Below are 22,658 nucleotides of genomic sequence, written 5' to 3'. Positions count from 1 at the left end.
AGGATGGTAGCTTTGAAAGAAGAGCTTTGTGCCAAACCCGATCAAAGGCCTTCGCAATATCCAGACTAACAGATAGGGCCTCCCCCCTACTCTCAATAGCCTCTGCCCATCAATGTGTCAAATACACTAGAAGATCACCAGCTGAGCAACCCTGGCGAAAGCCATACTGACGATCAGAAAGCAACTGGTTCACTTCTAGGTATCGTAGGAATTAACGGTTGACAATCGACTCCATGGTCTTTGAGAATAAGGAGGCTATGGGCCTATAGTTAGCTGGATCTGAGCGATCTCCCTTCTTAGGGATCGGATGAACCAAAGCCATCTTCCAAAGTTTCGGGACTACACCTGTAGACTAGCAGTCTACCGAAAAAGACGCGGTAGTACCGGAGCCAACTCAGGTGCACACGTCCTGAGCACAATAGCAGGAATACCGTCAGGCCCACTCGACTTGTGGATATCAAGGGAGAAAAGAGACTTACGTACCAGCTTTTGGGTAAATTTTACCTCTGGCATAAAAGTCTCACACCGCGAGATGACCGGCGGTGATTGCACCCTATCGTCCAGTGTCGAGTTGGATGCAAAAAGAGACCCAAGGAGATCGGCCTTCTCTTTAGCATGTTGGGCCAACGAGTTATCCTCTCTGCGCAGTGGTGGAAAAGATGGCTGACAGAAATTTCCCTGAGCAGCTTTAGCAAGAGACCAAAAACATACATACAATATACATAGAAAAACATGCTTATTTGTATTGATAGTAAGTACAGCGATCGATTTAAAAGTAGTAGTAGGATTGTAACCATTGCAGATAGTTATAATACATAAATAATTATTTTAATTAAATAACTGACTCAATAATAAAATTAATTACACGGTTATTATTCTATTATACAGAAGGTTATGGAATATAGCTGTGAGGTCAGAGATTTTTGATAAATATGTTTAACCCATATTTATCGGAAAGTACTACTGAATTTCGGTAATTAAATACTTCTACTCTATATATATTGATTTTTTACCTATTAATTTTATAAATGTTAACTGTCTATGTTTGTTTGTTTCATACCTTTTCTCGATTAAACTGCTAAATGGTCTTAATAAAATTTTACGTAAAGATAGATTTTTCACGATAATGGATAGAATATTTTTATTTAAAAAAAGATAAAGTCCAATATTGTATTCTTTTACGTTATATTTCAGTGTTAAATATGTGATAGTACCCGCCTGAAGGAAACTAGTACTATATATTTTTGCTATACTATAAATAGTATAGCAAAAATAGAAATGATACTCCGTAGTATGTTACAACTGGAGCTATGATATAAACAAGACACCAGTTGTTGAGAACAAGCGGAAATTAAAGGGACCCGGCAGTTCCGGCCCGTTATGGTGTATTTGGACGACAACGAAAAACAACAATATTGCCCCAAAACATCAACGAACGTTTCCAATTAATATTTTTGTTGACCGAACGTTGGTATGAACAGTTAATATTGCGACTGATTGAATGTGTCGTGTTTACTGGTTCACTGGATATATATTCAGATTTAAATACTGTAATATATTCGTAAATTTATAATTTTTGCTGTTATCGATGAATGTATAATAAGTAACAACTTTAATATATAACTTGGTCAAGTATAAGTTTTGACGGCTTCGGTGATCTAGCGATTTACAGACATTTGTATTCATGAGTATGTTTGTATCGGTCTGGGGATTTTTGTATGTATTCGTATTTACAAAAAAAAAGAAAGTATTTATAGCAATTATCTAGTACCCATAAAAACATCTGCTTAACTTGGGACTAGATGACACTGTGTGATTTTTTCAGGGATATTTAAAAAAAAATTAAGTAAATAATCAGATATCATTTTGTTCTTGTAATATTATTATAATGCACTAGAATTGTACAGAAAATACTATTTAAATTTTGCACACTGAACTTGATGAAGATAGTTATATTTTGTAATCTGTGACTTTAGCCAACCATTTTTATTAGAAAGTGGCAATATAGCAAACATAAAATAACACCAATGTCAAAAACTTGTGAAATTTAATACTAGGGGCTATTCACTTTGTCCTGTCAATTTTTAATAAACGCAGTAACAAAGGGATGCTCTGTGGAAATGCCAATATAAACAAAATACTATTTTAGAAGACTTTTAAAATACATACTGATATAATATACACCATCTGTTTTTCGCGACTTCGTCTACATTTTTTTAGATAATACTAAACTTCTTTCCAGATCCAATTAAAGTTTGAAATCTCTTCCTTCCTACTACTACTAGCTGATTTAATCGTTCATATTATGAAGGTACAGCTTTCTCTACCGGGACAGAAAGCAGAAATAATTTCCCTCATATTACGATAAACATTCGTTTCACGTTTCGAAATTGCAATTAATTGCCGTGAAACCTCAAAAAGTAATTACAGTTAATTTTTGGAAGCAATATAAATATTTGCAATATTAATAATATCGGATATATAACCTTTTGGTGTGGTTACCTGGTACTTTTTATTACAAATGAATATTAAACGCGGAAATCAATCGTTTAAACTGCAATAATGTCGATTACCAATTTAAATTTATAGGGCTGCCCCATATCCGGCTATCATTAAAGCTGGAAAATTACGCAGACGTGGCTCAGAACAGCTTTGGTTCATACTGGCAATATTTTTTAACGCTGTGCCGTTGAAATTATTCATCCATAACAAAAATACGGGCGGTTAAACAATCACAGATTAGTTGCAGGAAGGTGGAATTTTAATTTAAGCCTTTATGAATATATGCATGGAAAAATGTTGGATGAAAATGACTTTTCGTTGATGTTTTCTTTACATTCCTACAATTCAAACCAACATTAAAATTAAAAGTGGCTTTGTATTTCTAACATTGAGTTTTTTATTTGGTACCTATTGATATCTCGGCAAGCATTTTGCATGTTTTCCAATGTTATGTAATATATAATAAATTATATGTAATTGGCAATTCTCGGTATCAATTACCTATTCAACATTACTGGCTCGATTTTCCACATGGTAGGTAAATGAAAAAATATTCAGCTGATACTGGTTAATGATATTTTTTTTTATATTGATAAAACTTACATTTTAAAGCGATTTTTATATATTTTGTACCAATTCGTCGCTGTGGGGGAATTCTGCTCTATTAATGTAGGTAATTACCACCAGCCACGTGATGTGGTTTATTTAGTATATGGTAGTAACGTTAGTGGATAAGGAAGCGGTATCTTACATTTTAGAAATTGCTGCATATTAGAAAAACATTGCACGTTACAGTGTACTCTATAATACCCATGTTTCCGTTCCTGTATGTAAATTAATTTAACTTATTTTATAAACCATAGATGCTATTTTGCAATAGCTTCAGATTGTTTACCTTTCCAAGTTGAATAAAAAGAAAAGAATAAAAATACTCTCGCTTTTACATCCACTTATACCAAACTTATAATAATATTTTGGTATATAAACAAAACCATAAACGAAATGATGCATTAACAGTTAAGCGTTAAAGTAATGGGTACAGGTCGCTATGGGATAACTTCGGGTATTTCCCATAAAATTATTTCCGTAACTTAGTCAACTATCGTCGCCACGTTTATGGCTTCTCGAATAACATGAGTCTTTCTCTTATACTCACGAAATGAGGAAAAATTCTAAGTGTTATTTAACCGCAGCAATAAAATTATGTAATCAGCAATAAGTTTACTATTTATGCTGAACTGTAATATAGGAATTATATTAGAAACCACACTATGGTATACCAAATGTGGTAATATAAAAAATGTTTTGGTTCCTCGAAACGAATGACCGGGAGTTTAGCCCATTTGTATATGGACAGTGAAGTTGCCTGAAAATGTTCGGTTGGGATCGGTCTACTAAATTAGGGTTGTTTGAAAGGGTTAACCAACCTATCAGACAAGAGTATGTAAGTGGATATTGTTTACATTATTTTATTATTCTTTAATACATTGTTTACGACCTTGTTCAGTTTCTGATATAATAATCATAATAATCCTGGACACTTCACAAAGCGTCATCTATTCTCAAGCTCAGCAGCATTAACTTGTATTACTAAACAACTGGTCGTGATATTTTTGTTATATATATACAATATTGATAAAAAATACTCAATATAAATAAACAAATCGTTTAGTGTGCTAGCCGATCGTCTTTAGAACGTACTGCCCACATCTGTTCGAAGACTAAAATCACTACAGAGAGAGAGAGCTTCAAATTAGGTATCAAAAACCACTATTTACGTAAGTTATCGTAATGGTAGTATTACTGTCGTTTGTATGTATGATTGTATATGTATTTATATATATGTAAGTTTATTATATTATTTTGTACTGTATTATGATATATGTATATTTATAACATTTCTTCCAATATTGTTACCATCATTACACCTCTACCAGACGCAAATCTAATCACTTCTCTCCATCCTAAGGTTGCCTGGAAGAGATCGCTTTTTAGCGATAAGGCCGCCCATTGTTACCTCTTTGTCTTGTTTATTGTTTTTTTTTTAATCATATTATACATAATTGTATATATAATTGTATTTTCTGTGAGAGGAACAATAAAGAGTTTCATTTATTCTATGAATACAAATGTTTGCATCATGCGTGGAATCAAAGCCGCGACCATCGGAACTAAAGAGGTGTGCTAAACAGCTAGACCACCGACGCCGCTTAATTATACATATATAGATCAGGCAATCAAGCAAGTGATATCACTAATACTATAATCTCTGGTGTATACAGACCTAAGATTTTAATAAAATACTATATTAAAGTATATAAAATGTGTAGTATAGTATAGTATGATGATTTGTGAAACAGAAGTATGAATAATAAGTATTATATAGATATAACATAAAACTGTGACTATCTCTACTCCAAAGATTTAAATAGTAATATTGACAGTACTGTTATGCAAGAATTGCATTTTTCCACAATGAGCAGTGACTGAAAGCTTTCACTCTTTCAGAGTTTTCATAAGTCGTATGCAAACATGCAATCTAGGTCACGTAATAACTGCCATTATTATAAAATGGGACTGAAATTATGTTTAGATAATAGTTATTAAAATGTCTATGTGTGGTTACATTAATATAAACACTAATCTATAGGCACCGCGCATGCGAAACTGTCTGCGCTACTGATAATTGTCAGCTACTTGTCTCCTACAAAATTAAATTGGATAAACATTTTCTCTGCAATTTTATTTAATAAATAAGCAAATACGAACTCGATACAGCCAATACATAAATGTGTAGGAATGGCTGAGAAGAGTATGAGCGTAACTCTTGGTACTCTTATAAAACAATATTAAAATCATATGATTTTGTGAATATACTATTATAATATATAAAAAAATAGACTTTTACTATGTTTGCTACAAATGAACATAGTAATAACAGAAGTTAAATAATAGATAACACGTAGGTAGGTTTACTGTTCTAACAATTAAATTTGAGATTTTCTCAGATCATTTTACAAATATATATCTAAGATGTTTTAAGTATACTTTGTTTAGGTTTATTAAACTATTAATTTCCAGTTCTAACCAATCAAAATTTGCACACAATTTTATTTAAATCCACCAACTCGGGACGGTGATTAACTTTATTTAAAGTGAGTATGGAAGCTGTGGACAGATAAAATCAGATATCGTTACGTTTTACGACTGGTCATGATTACAAAGAGTGCGGTCGCTGAATACAAAACAGCTGATTATGGGAACAATGTTCACTGTTGGTATAAACCCTGTTAATAACGTGGTGAAGGGGATTCTTAAACGGAATGGGTTTATTTTTATCATACCAACTTATAATTTGCTGTAATATAATATTTTAAATATGTACTAATTATGCAAACATTGAATATTGGTGCTCAAAATATATATTGTCGGTCAGAATTGAGAATTTTTTCATTCTGGCCGTTATTTTTGTATATCTTCTGATTAAACTTAATTTTTTTATGAAAAATATTTACACGTGTTTATTTTATTATATATGTATAACAAAATATTTGAGGTGTATATGAATATATTTACTACAATTTAATATAGATATGAAGGTTCAATTTAACGGAACCAAACAAGTCTACTTCGGTCTGAACTCGTATAAAATAAAAAGAAAATATTAACAAGAAATTCCACAGTACCGCGACCAACACAATATCTTTTTCCCCATTATTTTTACCTGACTACGGCAGACTGGAGTAGAGATTTTATATTCAGAAATTTTATACGTTATCACAGTTAAGTAGTAGTAAATTGTACTTTCATTTCTTTATTTGTAACCGTGGAAGTACTTTCTACATGCAGGTATCTTTTCTATTCTCGTTTTCTTAAATATCAAGATTAAAAATATCAGCACAGAAATTACAAATGTATGCAAATATTTATTGCGTACATTTCTGCAATGTTAAATAATATGTTCCATGTTTAATTTATAAAGTTAATATAAGCATAATTTATATAAAAAATGGAATAGTATATTTTAACTGCCACATTCGGCATACTGATTCGGTCACTAAAGTGCACGAGTAATGTTATTGGGTATTTAAAAACATATCGTACAACTTCACACTTTTAAAATCTGGTTTTATTTTATACAAATTTCCAAATAGCAGAAAAATACGTGTCAAATTATTGAAATGCATATATGTACCTACTCAAGTGTTAGGTGCTTTTTCGAAACTGAAATAAGTAGTTGAATTAAATATATCTAATATTTACGAACAATAAATAATAAAGAGAGGACTTCGCTGAAGTGTCCTTAAGTTTCTTCGACTTCTTTCAAAGTTCTGTACTGAAAACCGTGACAATAACTACGGTGAACTCGTTGCTTAACTTGGTTTACAGTCTCCACATACTATAGTATGTTACATAGTTAACTCCTACGGACAATGGCCGGGAATATAAAACCGTGGAATATCCCCGAGTTTATGACACAATATACCGAGCACACGAGCTACTTTTTCATTATGTATATTCAATTCAATGAAACAATCACGTGCAATTTATCACTGTATCATAATAACATTATTATTATAAAAATCTCACATTAGATGAAACTGAACTTTAAAAGCATTTATTCATGTAATATATTTTAGCGAATTATGTTATTATAAAAAAAAATACTGATCCTGCTATGGTTTTAGCTGAGAAGATGTGACAAGAAAATCAATTATTATTCTATTACAAGTCAATCCGTAAACATTTACTTAGTAAAGTATATAACATTATATCATACAATATCCTTAATAATATATTACCATATTGAAGCTCAAATTGATTTAATGGATAATCCAGAAACGTGATGTAATCTATTAATATATTAATGTATGTGTTAATATTTTTTTTAGTTTATTTATTGCAGTACTTTTATTATAATCATCACTAACTACGTATTATTTATTAATCAGGTATTCCTTATTGCATTTCACTTATTTTATTTTCACTTACTAGTGTAATGATACATAGTTATATTTGGAGTTTTTTATACAACAAGTGCTTTAATGTCCTCCTCTACATTCTATGTCACCACACGAAGAGAGTAATATATGAAAATATAATATTATATAATTTACTTATTAATTATTCTCCACTATTTCTTAATAATTTATATCATTAAAATTAAAATACATAAGTATATCAACAAATATAAGTGGCGAAAAAAAATATCGTTGAAGTTTGTTAAAAGTAAATGTCATTATTCACATCCTGCATTTTATTTGGAGACAGTATTCTCCACTTATTCGGCTATTATTTACAGGGACATCGTTGCGCTGTCGCCCCGTGTGGAAATCGTCTCAATGGTAGCTACTAGTGGTAAGTGTGTGTTGTCCAGATCACATTTCAGTCGCAGGTTATTCACTTGAGAGCTATTCTAAGGCTCTCCCAGCTGAAATAGCTGTCGCATAACGTTGATATAGAGCGGTTAGCAGACTTGAGCAGGTGACTGGAATTATACTGACACAGTAGATATTATATTTCAAGTGCTATTTACATACATTATTAGGATAGGTTATTTAACGTTACATGAACGTAACTAATATATATTTTTTAATTTTTCCCTTCAACTGACAACGACATTCTACCGTTATATTTAGTAAATATTATTTACTTTTTTCTTTAAACATAACTTTTTAGTATTCAGTTAAACACAAAAATCTATATTTATTTCTCAATTTTTTGCGTTACTCATGTAGGACAAGTATAGATTCTTATTTTAAATACGCACTTATTCCAAAGAAACGATATTTTATTTTAACTATGAAGTTTAAATCATTTATTGATATCAAACAAATTATTTTTAGTTACAGTTATATTCTATTTAGCAACAACAGCTTGATTTAATTATTCTATATTTATACGAAACAGATACTTGACCTTTTTTATCAGCCTCCAATCAGAGTCGTGTGTGTACTAATTAGTTGAAGATCACAGAGCTCTGATTGAAGCTCTAGGGGATTTTGTGAATAGCAAACAAAGGGAACGAATCCCGAAACACTTTGAATTGAGACTCATTAGTGTCGCTTTGATATTTCAACTTGTTTGGAACTGAATCGGCTTTCGCGAAAACCTATTGACTCAGCCGTCATTCTATGAAACCTCAAAGGAGCAGCTTGGAACATCTTGAAATGTTGAATGATTTAGACTTTTGAAAAATCGGTATAATGGTATAATAAAGAAATAAGCTTATATTTTTCTTACTACTTACATAATATTCGTTTCAGTAAAGATAATGTTGTTTACATAAAAGAAAATATAATATATTCTTATGAATATAGTATAATAAAAAATACATTTGTTATTGTAGTTATTTATTTTTACATATTGTAAACCAAAAATAATTCAACAAAAACATAGTTTATTGTTTATTGCAATTGTACAACTATTTATACTTGTTATCAACAACTTAAATATAAATATGCCAATAATACTATACTTGCTTTAGACCTAAAAAAAAGTTCCTAGCGACTAAATCAAATAAAGTTTGTACTAGAAAACATCCAAACTTTAAGGAGAAACTTCGGATTTGTCATTTTGTAGTTGATCCAAGATACTTACTACAATATTTACTAGATTCTGCTCCGTCTATAAATTGGATTCTTGGTACAATTACGAAGCAAGATTACTAAGGCCGATGCCGATTGACATTGGTGCCTAATCCGGAATGTGCTTTACAGATTTAAAGGACAGCTAGCACTGAAGATTCTGGATAAGAGACATGATTTCTTAGTCTTCTAGAATGACAACTCATTAGTGTTATATGATGTCTGTTGAATTGTTCATTTAAATAGGTAACCGTTCTGCTTACCATCAGGGCCGTCAACTTGTTCGCCATTCCAATTACCTAAAAACAAGTTTCAAATAGCTCTCGATAAAACATGCATCTGTATTCAGCGCGGGACTAGGACGATATTCTTTTGGTGATAAACGCATAAAATAAACTACGTACCAAAGCTGTTGCCATTATCATAAGATTACAGAAATGTGTTTGGTAAAAGTTATGAGCTTTAATACATATACTCTTTGCTACTCGTATATACAATTATACGTACATTGGTTATATCAAACAACTTTATCTCGTGTTCAATATACAATTGAGACATTTGTACTTGTATACATTACATTCAGATTTTTTTCAATTATGTAACTTTTTTTAATTTATGTACTCCAAGTATTAATGTACTACTACATATCTATGTTTTGTTATATGTCATATTTATTCTAGTTTTACTAGCGCTTACACATATCTTGCGGTAACACGCGATTTGGACACGCCAAATTTGGACAAGACAAATCTTATTTTTGATGATATTTAGTTATAAACTGTATTTTATTATGGATTTATATTTCATTTAAATATATAATAAATGATATATATAACAATGAGATATACCAAGACAAATCTTGAAATTTATGATCTTATATATGAGACTTTGCTTGCATAAAGCTACTATGACATAGCCAAATTCCACCCCTAAAGGGATAAATTAACGAGAGCGAAGCCGCGAGCAAAAGCTAGTTATATATAAAATCCCTTAATTAAGTAAATGGACTTCCACAAAATAACACTTAATTCGACAACGTATTATTTTGCTGCAAATTATTCTCTGAAAGTTTATGGTTGAACAATTTTAGTTTGATGTAAAAATATCTAATGGCATTACGACGGTCAAAAGCCTGTGTATCACGTATGACAGAGTGCTGATCACGTAAACTACTACTGTTTGTATTGGTCGTTAGCAGGTAACAGTCTTGCACCTAATTACTAATTGTGTTTGTTCTAGACGATACGGTTTAATGAGTAGTACTCACATTGCAATTCGTACTCTGTGGTTTTGCAATATAGTTGTAAATTAATTATAACTTACAGTGTAAGTATACTAAGAAATAAAGTACCAACACACGAGATAAGTTCTTTTATATAAAATGTGTAGAACATATATCATTACGTTAAACCATGACTTATGCAATAAATATCATTCAATTTATTTTAATATTAAAAATAAAGTTCTTAGACAACTTAGGATTCGAAAATAAGGCCTCAATGGTTAGTTTACTATATTACTTATATTAATTGAAAGCCCTTAATTGTAAATAGACGTTGTTTATAGAGACTAGTCTGCTTTCATCATTATGAGTGATATATTTAATATTTTACTTTTTCAATTTGTGCTATTTAGTAGTTGTATTCATTCAGGACATTAAAATTTAAAGTTAAACTTAATAGAGAAACAGAATTCCTATTCATTCTTGCGCTCATTAATAATTTAATTAAATTACCTAGGTTTAAGTTGAAAGTAATTTATTTATGTCACCATAGGAATTTTATGTTTAAGCTTTCTCATACTACAAGAATTTATAAACAAAAATGCAGAGGATTCCGTATTTGTGTGATAATTATATATTTTGAAATTTTAAGTCATTTTAATATGAACATAGACCCACTTTAATCGAGTAAAAATAATATTCAAAATTTGTAGTAACAACTATAATATCGAGTGTTATAGATTTCTTATTTATAATTTGCTGCACAAAAAATATAGTTAAATTAGGAAATATTATTTTTTTAATATAGTTTAACTATAATTAAAATAACTGGTTAAAAATTGCAACACTTTTTAGCTAAATATTTCACCATGAGTAATGACCTAATTCTCGCATAGTGAAATAATTAAATATGACTTTCCTTCTTTTTCTACTAATGGAAATGAAAGACGACAATGATTCCAGGACGCACAAAGTAAGCGAGACGTTCTTTAAAATTCCTCTAGATATCCTTTGAAATGTATTTTAATATATTTTCAATTTAACAAATCGTATATAAACTTAGTTGCAATTTCAAGTCTATGTATAAGAAACATCTGCTCCTTCTATTTTATCTGTTTTCTGTTAGTTAATCTAACATTGAAAAACTTGTAAATATCTTAAAAATCTGATTGGAAGTTTATTCATGAAATGATAACTAACAAACAAACAGGAACATTTTCAAATTTATAACAAGATATTAACATTCTTGTGTTGTGTAAATAAACTTCTCAAATTTAAGTGACAGATTCGAACAGATCAGCATTAAAAAATAATTTATGAAAGGTTAAAATTCACGGATAAGAGATTTGAGAGAGAGAGGCTCTGAATAATAAACACCTACTTTGGTAATTAAATTCCATATTAATACATTTGACATATTACAGCAAGGTAGACCAAATAGGTGCTCAAATGAAGTAGTAGGGCAACATGGGTAGTAACGCAAACTAAAACAGTCTAGTACAATAAATAAAAATCAAGAAAACAATATTTTATAAATTGATTCTAAAATTATCTTGGCGGGTTTCGAATCTGTTGTCGATATGTGTAAAAAGTTGTGTAGCGTATGCGTGGTTATCTTAGTCTTATCTATTTCATCTGCCTCTCAGCTTGCTTTGTGAAGTGTGCTTAATTTGTGGGATGATATTCGGCAGTGACATTACAGCATAATAAGAGGCATGATATCTTGGTCTTCTGGAAGAGGAACGCATGAGTGGTGTCCCGGTAGTGGTAACATGGTAATTTCAGTCTAAAATGTAGTAAAATATGGCTCAATATAGAGACAAGCTAGTAATATTATGACTGTCTAATGTACCATAATTATTTCCATTAGTCCAAATCCAAATTTAGTATAACCTTTAATTTAATAATACTGACCTTTAGTTGAATAGAAACTAGTAGTTATGCATATCTATTTAGCCGTCATAACATATCGATTCGCTTAAAATCAATTTACTATGCTTTCAAAGCAACCAATTATATTTGTATGATTTATTCACAATTAGTTCTCATGGATTATAAATAAGAGCTGTTAATATTAATCCATTGATAGATATGTAAATAAGGTAAAATAGTAGGTAACCATTTTGTTGGTATTTTGCATTGTTATTTAGAATATTATTTTGCATATTATTCAGATATTAAATAGACATTTGATTTCTGAATTTGGGATTTCAATTATATATAATAAGAGAAGGTTTGGTACCTTAGCTCATCAACTATTAGAACTAGAAAGCTGATATTTTTCACAGGTATTGTTTTAAGATGTTCTGCAATACGTAAGAATTTTTCAATAAATGAAGAATGATTTAATCCCTAAAGAGATAAAATGGAAAAACAAAGTTTTTACAGCGATAATAATAAGTCGGTATTCCGACTCCATAAAATTACATAAGCATTTCAATAGGGCTATTAATAGAAGGCAGAGAGTGCTATTAATTTGGGTAAATATTAAAGAAATATTGTCATCTCATTTCTCAGTATCATTAAAATTAAGGTATCATTCAAACAATGTATAATGAAATGAAATTCTCTCTATGCATGTTGGATGGCGCTAACCACTTCCTTCGATGTTATAAAAATCCTATAGATCATACATTTATGTACTTACAGAATATCTTATATTTAGATATTTTATCTTATGTCTATTTTACATATTATAAACGCACGTCACTAGACTGATGTATATAGTTGGTATTAAATATTAGTGTCCATATTAATGTCTAGTACTAGCGTTCACATAAATCCATAACAGTCTAGCATAGCATAAACCGTATCGACGTTTGACAGTCCCCTGTTTACACCCGTTGCGCCATGATACATGGTTGCAGATACGATTAATACATACCGTTAGGGAAATTAACAGCTCGACATCGACATGTCTCGTTGGATCAAATAATGTGTGTATTTATGAATTACTCGTGGAATATGTCATATAAACTCTTTTGTATATCAATTATATATTTTTTATGTAATTTGAATAACAAACAAGGCGCACCTGATGGGTAGCAGTAACCGTCAGGTGTTCATATATGAACAGTACGGACATTACGTTCTCCTATTGCCTTGTTTTGTATAAAATATTGTTTGGTATCGATTATTTTTATTACCTAGGGAGTGAGTGAATGAGAAAGAAAAATATTGACAATAAAGATTTAATATCTTAAAAAATTGTCAATGATCCAATAAGAGCTGATTGGAAGTAATTATTATTCGTAGACTTGATCACCGTATTATGAGTATCAGTTCGGCGATCAAGTCTACGACCATTAGTAAATTGATTTGCCGTGGGTAAAATTAATAGTAATAGGTAATCATGGATTGAAATTAGAAATTTGTAAGAACACAAAAAAAGAATGCGTTTCCTTTGATCACAGAATTTCTACTGGTATGAATAAGACGCAAAAAATTTACACAGTCAATTCCGTCTCAAGGGAAAATCTTTTGTTTAGGAACCCGCAGCTAACTCAATCAGAAAGTTTGATAGTACTCGTAAGAAATATGTTAGGTGATGTCTGTTTATGGTAGAGTGGGAGGCCGTAACAACAGTAAAGTATGGGTTATCAAGTTGCGTAGCGTACCTGTTATATCAATTTATTCCCTCTCGTAATTTGATATTTTTATGATGGTATAACGTATTTTATTATATGCCAATGAAATGTCGCTCGGCCACTCTAATGTGGGTCCAATATGTTGTAGATCTATATCATAAACGATTTCATGGTTTAGTGATTAAAACCATAGTTATAGATACTTAGTTCGCTTTTAGGTACTTCTATTTAGTCTTAAATTGGGGTCTAGATAAAATTGCTTGCATGATTTTATTGAGAGGAAACAATACTTTTACAATTGTAATTGCAAACCGTACAAATCACTTTGTATTTGTATTGTAAATCAAAAAAATATTATGATGTCCAAACTTTGAATTTGTTTAAAATAATAAAGTAATGTTACGTAACACAGTACCTATAGATAGACAGGCGCGATACAATACCTCGTCGTCAGTGAGATAAAAAATTATACATATCTATGTATAAATATTACTTTATTTACGGTTCGTATAAACATATAGGTCGTATAATAGAATCGATGAGTTTACGTCAAGGGTAATGTATCAGCGTTTTAGGGCGGCAGAAACGCCGCATATCGTAAAATGCATGAATTGCTGTATTATTAAAACGTAATTTCTATTTATGTTTCAACGGGGAAGCACTCAATTTTACACACCTCAGATAAGACAATTTTATTACCAGTGTTAACTTTATGTCTATATGAAATATGTATACGTTTTGACTTTTGGTTTGCCAGTGTTGATCGGTAATCTGACGGCCTCGGTGATCTAGCGATGTAGCACACCCCTTTACTTTCAATAGTCGCGGGTTCTATTCCTCGCATGGTACAAATATTTCTATTCATAAGTATGATTATTTGTATCGGTCTGGGTGTTTTCTATGTATATTACGTAGTTATTTACAAAATAAAAATATCTTATTAATCATATCAGTCGTCTAGTACCCATAACACAAGCTCTGCTTAATGTGGGACTAGATGGTACTTTGTCAATTGTCCTGAGTAATTTATTTATTTAATAGGTATAAAATATATATCATGAAAGGTATACATTAATGATTCATATAAAAAGTAAACTAAATATTAGGCAAGGGCGTGATTGCTACTAATGGAGATTATTAAATATCCCATTTCTAGCAATTTACCATGTCAGGTCGATCGCCAGGCGAACCCCTCTAAACTATCGTGGTTAATTCCTGGTGAACTCGATACAATGGGATAACTGATCTACGCTCGTATTCATCTTGACATCGTCCATCGGTGACCCTCAGAGTATGCAGTTAGCATAGATGTGTACCATTCAATTTTCTTCCATAAAAAAATATCTATATATCTATATAATTGTTGTCATTTAATTGATGAACATTAAAAGTAAACTAATTAATGTACTTACATGATTGTAATTCCAGATACCAAAGGCCACAAACGCAAGAATTGACATGTCAATGGTGATTAGGTTTTAAAACCAATACTGGGCAAAATCATACCTTTTCTTGAATTACGTTAGTTTGTTGACGATATTGCTTTTACTACAACATCTGTAAAAAAAAAATTAACATAATTTTGTTGTTGGACAGAATCGAACTCATAAACTTTAGTCTTGTAATTATATATTAATTTAATCTAGAAATTGCCTTAACTCATAAGGCATACATAGGTCTAATTAATATGTATAGAATACAGGGAATACAATTTCTAACCACCCTCTGTAATATAATAATAATAGAACAACTGAACTGAAAAGAAAAACTATTGCAAATGACATCCGTGGGTAGACATTTTCCATCTTTGTTGCCACTATAATAAGATTTCGTCACGAACTTCATTTATTTAGCGGATTTCCTATTGCGAATTTATTTTTCTATGATTAAATTTACGGCGGGCTTCAAATCTCAACTCAAAGCATGAAACTAGTTATACAAGAAAAAGTGTAATTTTAAATAATTAATTTATTTTAATCAACAAAAATATGAACTAAAAAGAACGTGATCGTTTCGAAATGATCTGGTTAATTTATTTTATTTTTATTAACAGATTTATATATTTTTTCGTTATGACTGCAAACTACATTATTTTTTAAATATAATTATAATATTTAAACAATAAGCATTTTAGAAAAATACTTTTCAATATACCATCCATTCGGAATACAAATTCAACAAAGAAGATTGGACGTGTATCTTGCCTGTTTTCTGTAAACAAGTGTTATACTAACATTTGTTTAATATAGCAATACTAATAATAATAATACTGAAATTGTTAGTTATATTTGACTAAAAGTAATTTAAATCAGATACTAATGTGGTGCAGTGAATTTCTGATGCACAGCTTAATAACCACGAGAGGTTATGTGTGTGCCCGTGCACCCTAAAGTAATTCGTGATCAATATTTTATGTGAGCATTCCATCTGAATGGCCAACTGCGGTTGCACTGTACCGTTACAGGTGTGTCTCAGTTTTAATCTCCTAATGGCTATCACAAGCTGTACCCATGCCATATAACACGTTTAACTGGAAACGATCGGTCTTAATTCGTATATTGTAAATATATTATCTACTGATGACTATTTGCTAAAATTAAATGCTAAAGTCGGCAGTAAATAATATAGTTCTTATACGTATCATATAATAATGTAATGATTCGGTACATTACAGGAACACGTATATATTAAAATAATACATAAACTACCTACCCGACGAATGGGAACTATATATACATACTGGTGAGGCTGCATATCAATTTAGCCGACTTGCTAAAGAGGAGCTGCTTGCTGGAGACCCGAGGAGACCGAGAAGACCGAGGAGACCGAGGAGAGTGGGGTTTTTTCTAGAACTGAAACGGACGATATGCTTTGTGTATATAAACTTAATTTGCCGTATTTGTTTTCTTTAAGTAATAACAACAAATACGATACATATCGTAAATCCTTAACTCAAAGAAATGCTTTTTACAATTAGCATTTATAGGTATAGTGAGATTAGAAATGCTCTGACTAGATAAAGTGCATTTAGAAATAGTTGCAAAGATTGTCGGTTTAAATCAGCTTCCAATTAAGAAGAAGGATTTGCATTAACAAAGTTTTTTTTTTAATGCAAATCCAAATTTAGTACAAACTAAATTAGTGAATTCATTTAGGACCTATAATAGAATGGATACCATACCATAATCATAGCATCTTAGACCTATTACCATTTCGTATTTATTCAATAAAATCAATCATATCAGCCTAACGAGATTACTTTTTATTTTCACTGGCTTTCGAATAAATTACTTAAAATGTTTATATTAAAAGTGTACTAAGTATGTATAATAAACTGTGAAATAAACATTTCAGTTCTGAACTGTTCAAGAAATTTCTAAATAGTATTAAGTTATGTAAGGAAAAGTTTGCCGTACTCTCAACTAGATTCACTTGGCTAATTGGATTTGCTGGTACTTTGTAGAAAAATAAATTAATTCCTCTCCAATGTTTTCTTTTACATACTAAAAATATACAAAAAATATTTGTAATGCGCCAAATGAATACATATTTATTTTAGCGTCAGTATAGTACTAGCGACGGATAATGTTCGATAGTCTCTAGATATATGTATGTATATCTTTAAATAAGCCTATTATGGATTAACTATAGATATATATATATATATATATAAGTTAATGAAAATACTGTTATTGTTAATAATCACATATATTCTATGAGAGTCATTAGTTATTCTAGTATCTCTATAGATATGTTCGTTCAGTTTATTTTTGCATCAAATGCAACGTGAATTTTATTTGTTGTATTCAAGGGAAGAGGGAGCTAAAACGTTTGTAATTAAAATTGTAAATGCCAAGCCTCCACTACGTTGATTGTCGACCAGTTTTTTTAAAAGCCTACATAATGAAAATAGCATGCACTGGAATGCTCTTTCCTAATTACTCTCCGGCTCCATAGTTATATGATTTATGATTTGTGTCATTCAAGTCATGCGAAATCGACACATATCTGTAGATAATTAATATTGGAATAATGTGGAAATGTAGTTTTATTCATAATGTATTTTACAAAAATAGGAAAGTTTATTAAAAATTTGTGACTATTAAAAGTTTTCAAAACTATTTATAATACAAAGCGGATAAAAGTTCATTCTACGTTTTATAATAATTACGTGTATATCTGAAAATCTACCTATATCATTAATTTCAAATACTAAAGTAACTGAAGCAGCGTGGCTTGCATTCATTTATTTTTTTCCCGTTGGTAACGAAGAATAAATGAGACGAAATCACTTGATTGTAGCAGAATCATCCTCTTATCATATTCTCAATAAATTGAATTCAGCTTTACGAGTACTTCGTCGGAAACTCAGGACCATAAAGTTAAGGAGATTACTATTGACTGACTCTTATCATAAGTATTTTCTTTTACGCACTTCAATTTTATTCAAAATATATATATAATAATATAATTTATGATTACGACATGGTATCATATCTTGTTATTGTAATGTTTTGTCGTTAGGTAATAATTATTTTACAATACTAATAACAATTAATTAATCCAGAATAAAATTGTCTATGTAAGTACCATAAAAGTGAAACCGGATTATAATTTCCAAATGCAATTATTTTAATAACGTAATAATATAGCCAATAATGCAATGGTGTACACAATGGTCAAAGGTGTAAGCTGGTCAGCTGGTGAAGTGGTGGTGGGTGAACGATGTCAAGATGTGCATTAAGTCAGGTCAGTTGATATATCGTGGCGAATCACAAACAAATTAACCACGATGGCTTTCAAAGTGGACCGCGTGGAGGTGCAACTGACATGTGTATATTGAATCAGTTATTATGTACTTCCGAGGTGCTTACAAGTTGATAAAAATAAATGTATTCAGGATTAATGTAAATGTAGCGAACTTTTCAGTAAAAGGAAATAATTTACCATTAAAAGTATTTTAGCCGAAGTAATGGTACTAAACTGGGTGGCGATCTGTCATGGCCCACGGCGGATGTCAAAATCCTTTTAAACACCGCTACGCACCTGCTTTCCTCTTCGCACTATATGCCCTGCTATATCTTAATTATATTGATTTATGACGAATACTATTTTACTTAAAAAATAGATCCGCGCCACTTAAAACTAAAATATGTATATTGTACGAGGCTGTGTATTCATACGTGTGGTATTGTACTACAACTTTACTTTTAAGGATTTCGTTCTCATAATTATTGTTAATTATTAATTAAATAGGTACGCTCGTATTACTTTCAACAAAAGTTGTTTTTGCATGTATCCATAGGTATATATATATATATATATATATATATATATATATATATATATATATATATGTATATATATATATATAAAATGTGTTTTGGTCGTAGGTTGCAGATTAGGCAGTGAAATTACAGGATAAAAAGCATAAACGAATGTAAATGTAAATAAACGATGTTTGTAATGTAAATAAACGATGTTTACCTCTTACCAACAGGTGGGGTGTCACCTTTTTTACCATTAAAATTATGTTTTAAAAAGTTAGGGCGATATTACAAAGTGTGGAGGTGTGACACCTTAATATTCCAGAATAGCAATGCATGAGGGGTACGACGGACCTCACGTGAATACGTGACGTTAGAACTACCTAATATTTCTTTCCATTTTTCGAATACATAAATTTTTTAGGTACTTCTTGATTCTAACTATGTCCATAATAAGGAAAAACCATTCTAAACAATAACAAGTACATACATTGCGTTACTCATACTAATAGTCTTGTAACAACGCTCACTATACACCGATTATAACGATTATATAACCGTAGAATAGTGAAGTACACAATAGTTACTTCCAGCTTCCAACTAAAGAGAAATCACCGTTCATCGATTTACTCCTATTTAATAATACTGATGCCATCAAACACGATTCATCGGCCAAAATCTACAAATTACGTACTATGTATAAGTACGTATGTAACATTTGCAGGTCAGTCTCGTTAGGGTCGATGAAAAAACTGCTAGTAGTGCTTATTTAATGTAAATATACAACATATTGTATGAAGTTGTTCCGTGTCGGGCGCGCCGCGTCAAGTCTCCGGCGTCCGACCCCTCAGACCCCTCAGTGCCCTGGAGTTTGCACAGACGTATACACGTGCTGTCAGTGCTATCCGATTTCTTAAGAACCGGGTAACGTTCCATTTAATCTGTAGTTATTCTATGTAAAATGAACACAGAAAAGTTGATAGAATTAGTACGAGAACACAAAATTCTATACGATTTATCAGATCCGTATTATGTAAATTCAAAAAAGAAAAATTTAATATGGTACACCATTGGCAGAGAATTAAATACTGATCGTGAGTTGAAAACATTTTTTACTATTAAAAGTTGTAAAACAAAAAAGTAATTGTAATGGTGTTAATCGAACTTATAATTTTGTATATATTTTATAAAAATCGATTGAGCTATTCGTAATTTTCGCCTTGATCCATGTATTGTACGAGTTTCGTAGAATGTAGAGGTCTCTGTTAAACGGTTTTTAAAGTATCTAATTATCAAAGACCTCTATGTTCTATGCAAATATAATGGAAGAGGAGTCAAACCGTTTTTCACGATTCACGTAATTTGAAACTTACTGTCGATAAAATTAGTTTTTAAGGCGTAAAACTGATTATTATATATATTACATGATTTACATATTTCTTCTGCTAATATCTGTATTATATGTTCTTTAATTTTATATTTTTAATACTGAATTAAGATTTGTACAATATATTTTAATTCCAATATCATTATATGAATCTTCTATTTCATTCATATTCATAAGATTTTTTTATATTCCAGCGTCTGCATGTAAATCACGATGGAATAATATACGGGATCAATATCGTAAATCTTTAAAGAGAATAGCAATAAAAAATGACAAGAAGTCTAAAAAACATTACAGATATCACGAGAAAATGGAATTTCTTCGACCACATTTTAATGAAAGAGAAAATACCTTTAATGACAGACAAGGTGATACAGCGGACACAGTGGACAGTAATTCTCAAAACTCGGAACAATCTTTAATGTCTCTACTGGAAATTAGACCTAATATTGAACAAGCATCAAATTCAGTCCATCTTCCAGAAGAACAAGATCCAAATGTGATATATAACGCGTCTGCGGTCATTACGCCCCGTCTATCTACAGAGCGAGCTTCAGAATTCCGTTCAACACCATCCCCAGGATCTTTTCACTCACCTTTGGAAAATATTCAGTTAACAAACACTACTGCTGTAAACTTGATAGAGTATCTATTAAAAAAGAAACAAGAAGATATAATGCCTCATATTACAGAAGAACATCCCATGGATAAATTTATGCAGTGTATAGCTCCTACTTTAAAAAGTCTGACACCGTATTATCAAAACTTAGCTAAGACAGAAATATTCAACTTTGTGCAAAAATATGAAATGACAATGTTTACACAAAATAAGGAACAATTACAAATGGATGTGGAAAAAAATATTCATGATAGTTGCGTAACTAATACTAGTTCCGTGATAAAAAAAGAGAAGTAAATGGATTACATACAGGGTATAAGAAGGTACCATTAAATAAGGCGTTTTATAATTATTGTTTTTTAATTGTCTACACTTGACAACAACAAAAGATATAGGAAGAGACAATAGAATACAAATGAATTATTTCAATTAATATATACGCAGAAGAAAATCTTTTCTACTCTTACAATTGTGTACCTAAACAGAATTTAAAAAACAAAAATATTTAATAAATGTATTAAAATATTGCTGACAAATATTTTTATTTATTTATTTTTGTGCGTTTGGAATAGCAAACATATTTAGCCTTAACATTTTAGCTACCTGATGGAGAGTGACAACCTTCGGCTATAGACATGAACCTCACGTTCATGTTAATGTATATAAGCGACGGATACCATTTTCCATTAGGTGAGCTGTCATCTAAGAAGTAACACAAGCGTTAGACACGTACACATGTCTATATTCCATTAATCCCTTATATTATAAGGAAATAAAATATGTGAATAGTGAGTTCAATTAATTTTGATTTGCTTTTTGTTAATTTTTACTTACCTGAAATTGAAAACACGCTTACAGTAGTGTTAGTAACTGCACCATGGACATTATGTCTTGTGACGTTCCTGAATTGCCATTATGGTTCTGAACGCCATCATACATACGCCAAAATACATCGTTCTTTGTTTTATGGATAAGAAACATACAGTTAATAAATATCTTAATGAAACATCTGAGACTGTCTTAAAACTCAGATATACGCGTGGATAGCACCTAACCACTCTCCACTAGGGAAGTGTCTCTGAATGTCTTAAGTTGTCTTATAAGCTATAAGACGGTAAACTGGAGCACGCTCTTTGGACTTAAAGTGTTTCCGAATCGTTTTGCGAGTTGGTTACGAGCCAAAACGTTATTAATTGTCCGTAAAATTTACTGTTTTGTTTATTTTACTTGGCTGCGGGGTAGGTAACAGATTATGTTTAACTTTTGAAGCCGGAGAGCCTGATGTAACGTTGATACACAAATAAATTTAAAGTATGTTCTAAATATAAGAATAGTATTTATCATTAATTTAGTAGTGCACATAAATTAGAGAGTTTTACATATTTATAGATTTTTATAAAATACACGATATAATCTATATACTGTTTAAAAGATATAATATCCCATGTACCTATCAAACAAAAAGCTATTTCTGTCATTTTAATTAT

General features: G+C 30.7%; 1 protein-coding gene across 1 annotated transcript; it reads left to right on the top strand.

Annotated features, from left to right (window-relative positions):
• The first annotated feature begins 20,122 nt into the window (after positions 1-20,122).
• On the top strand, positions 20,123-21,606 carry LOC131852075 (uncharacterized). Its single transcript, XM_059202695.1, has 2 exons — positions 20,123-20,259; positions 20,747-21,606. Exons 1-2 carry the CDS (start codon positions 20,127-20,129, stop codon positions 21,466-21,468), a joined length of 855 nt encoding a protein of 284 aa, XP_059058678.1. The 5' UTR covers positions 20,123-20,126; the 3' UTR covers positions 21,469-21,606.
• Positions 21,607-22,658: the final 1,052 nt, after the last annotated feature.

Source organism: Achroia grisella, unplaced genomic scaffold (assembly GCF_030625045.1).
Source record: "Achroia grisella isolate CSIRO2021 unplaced genomic scaffold, CSIRO_AGI_Agris_v1 utg821, whole genome shotgun sequence".
In the NCBI taxonomy this organism is placed as follows: domain Eukaryota; kingdom Metazoa; phylum Arthropoda; class Insecta; order Lepidoptera; family Pyralidae; genus Achroia; species Achroia grisella.
The sequence above is the reverse complement of the archived record's forward strand: the minus strand, read 5'-3'. Positions and strand labels throughout refer to the sequence as shown.

Bases quoted from the DNA above. Each gene is read 5' to 3' on its own strand.
- LOC131852075 (XM_059202695.1), top strand. From the start codon at position 20,127: ATGAACACAGAAAAGTTGATAGAATTAGTACGAGAACACAAAATTCTA. The intron at 20,260-20,746 runs GTGAGTTGAAAA...TTTATATTCCAG, and splicing joins CAGAGAATTAAATACTGATC to CGTCTGCATGTAAATCACGA.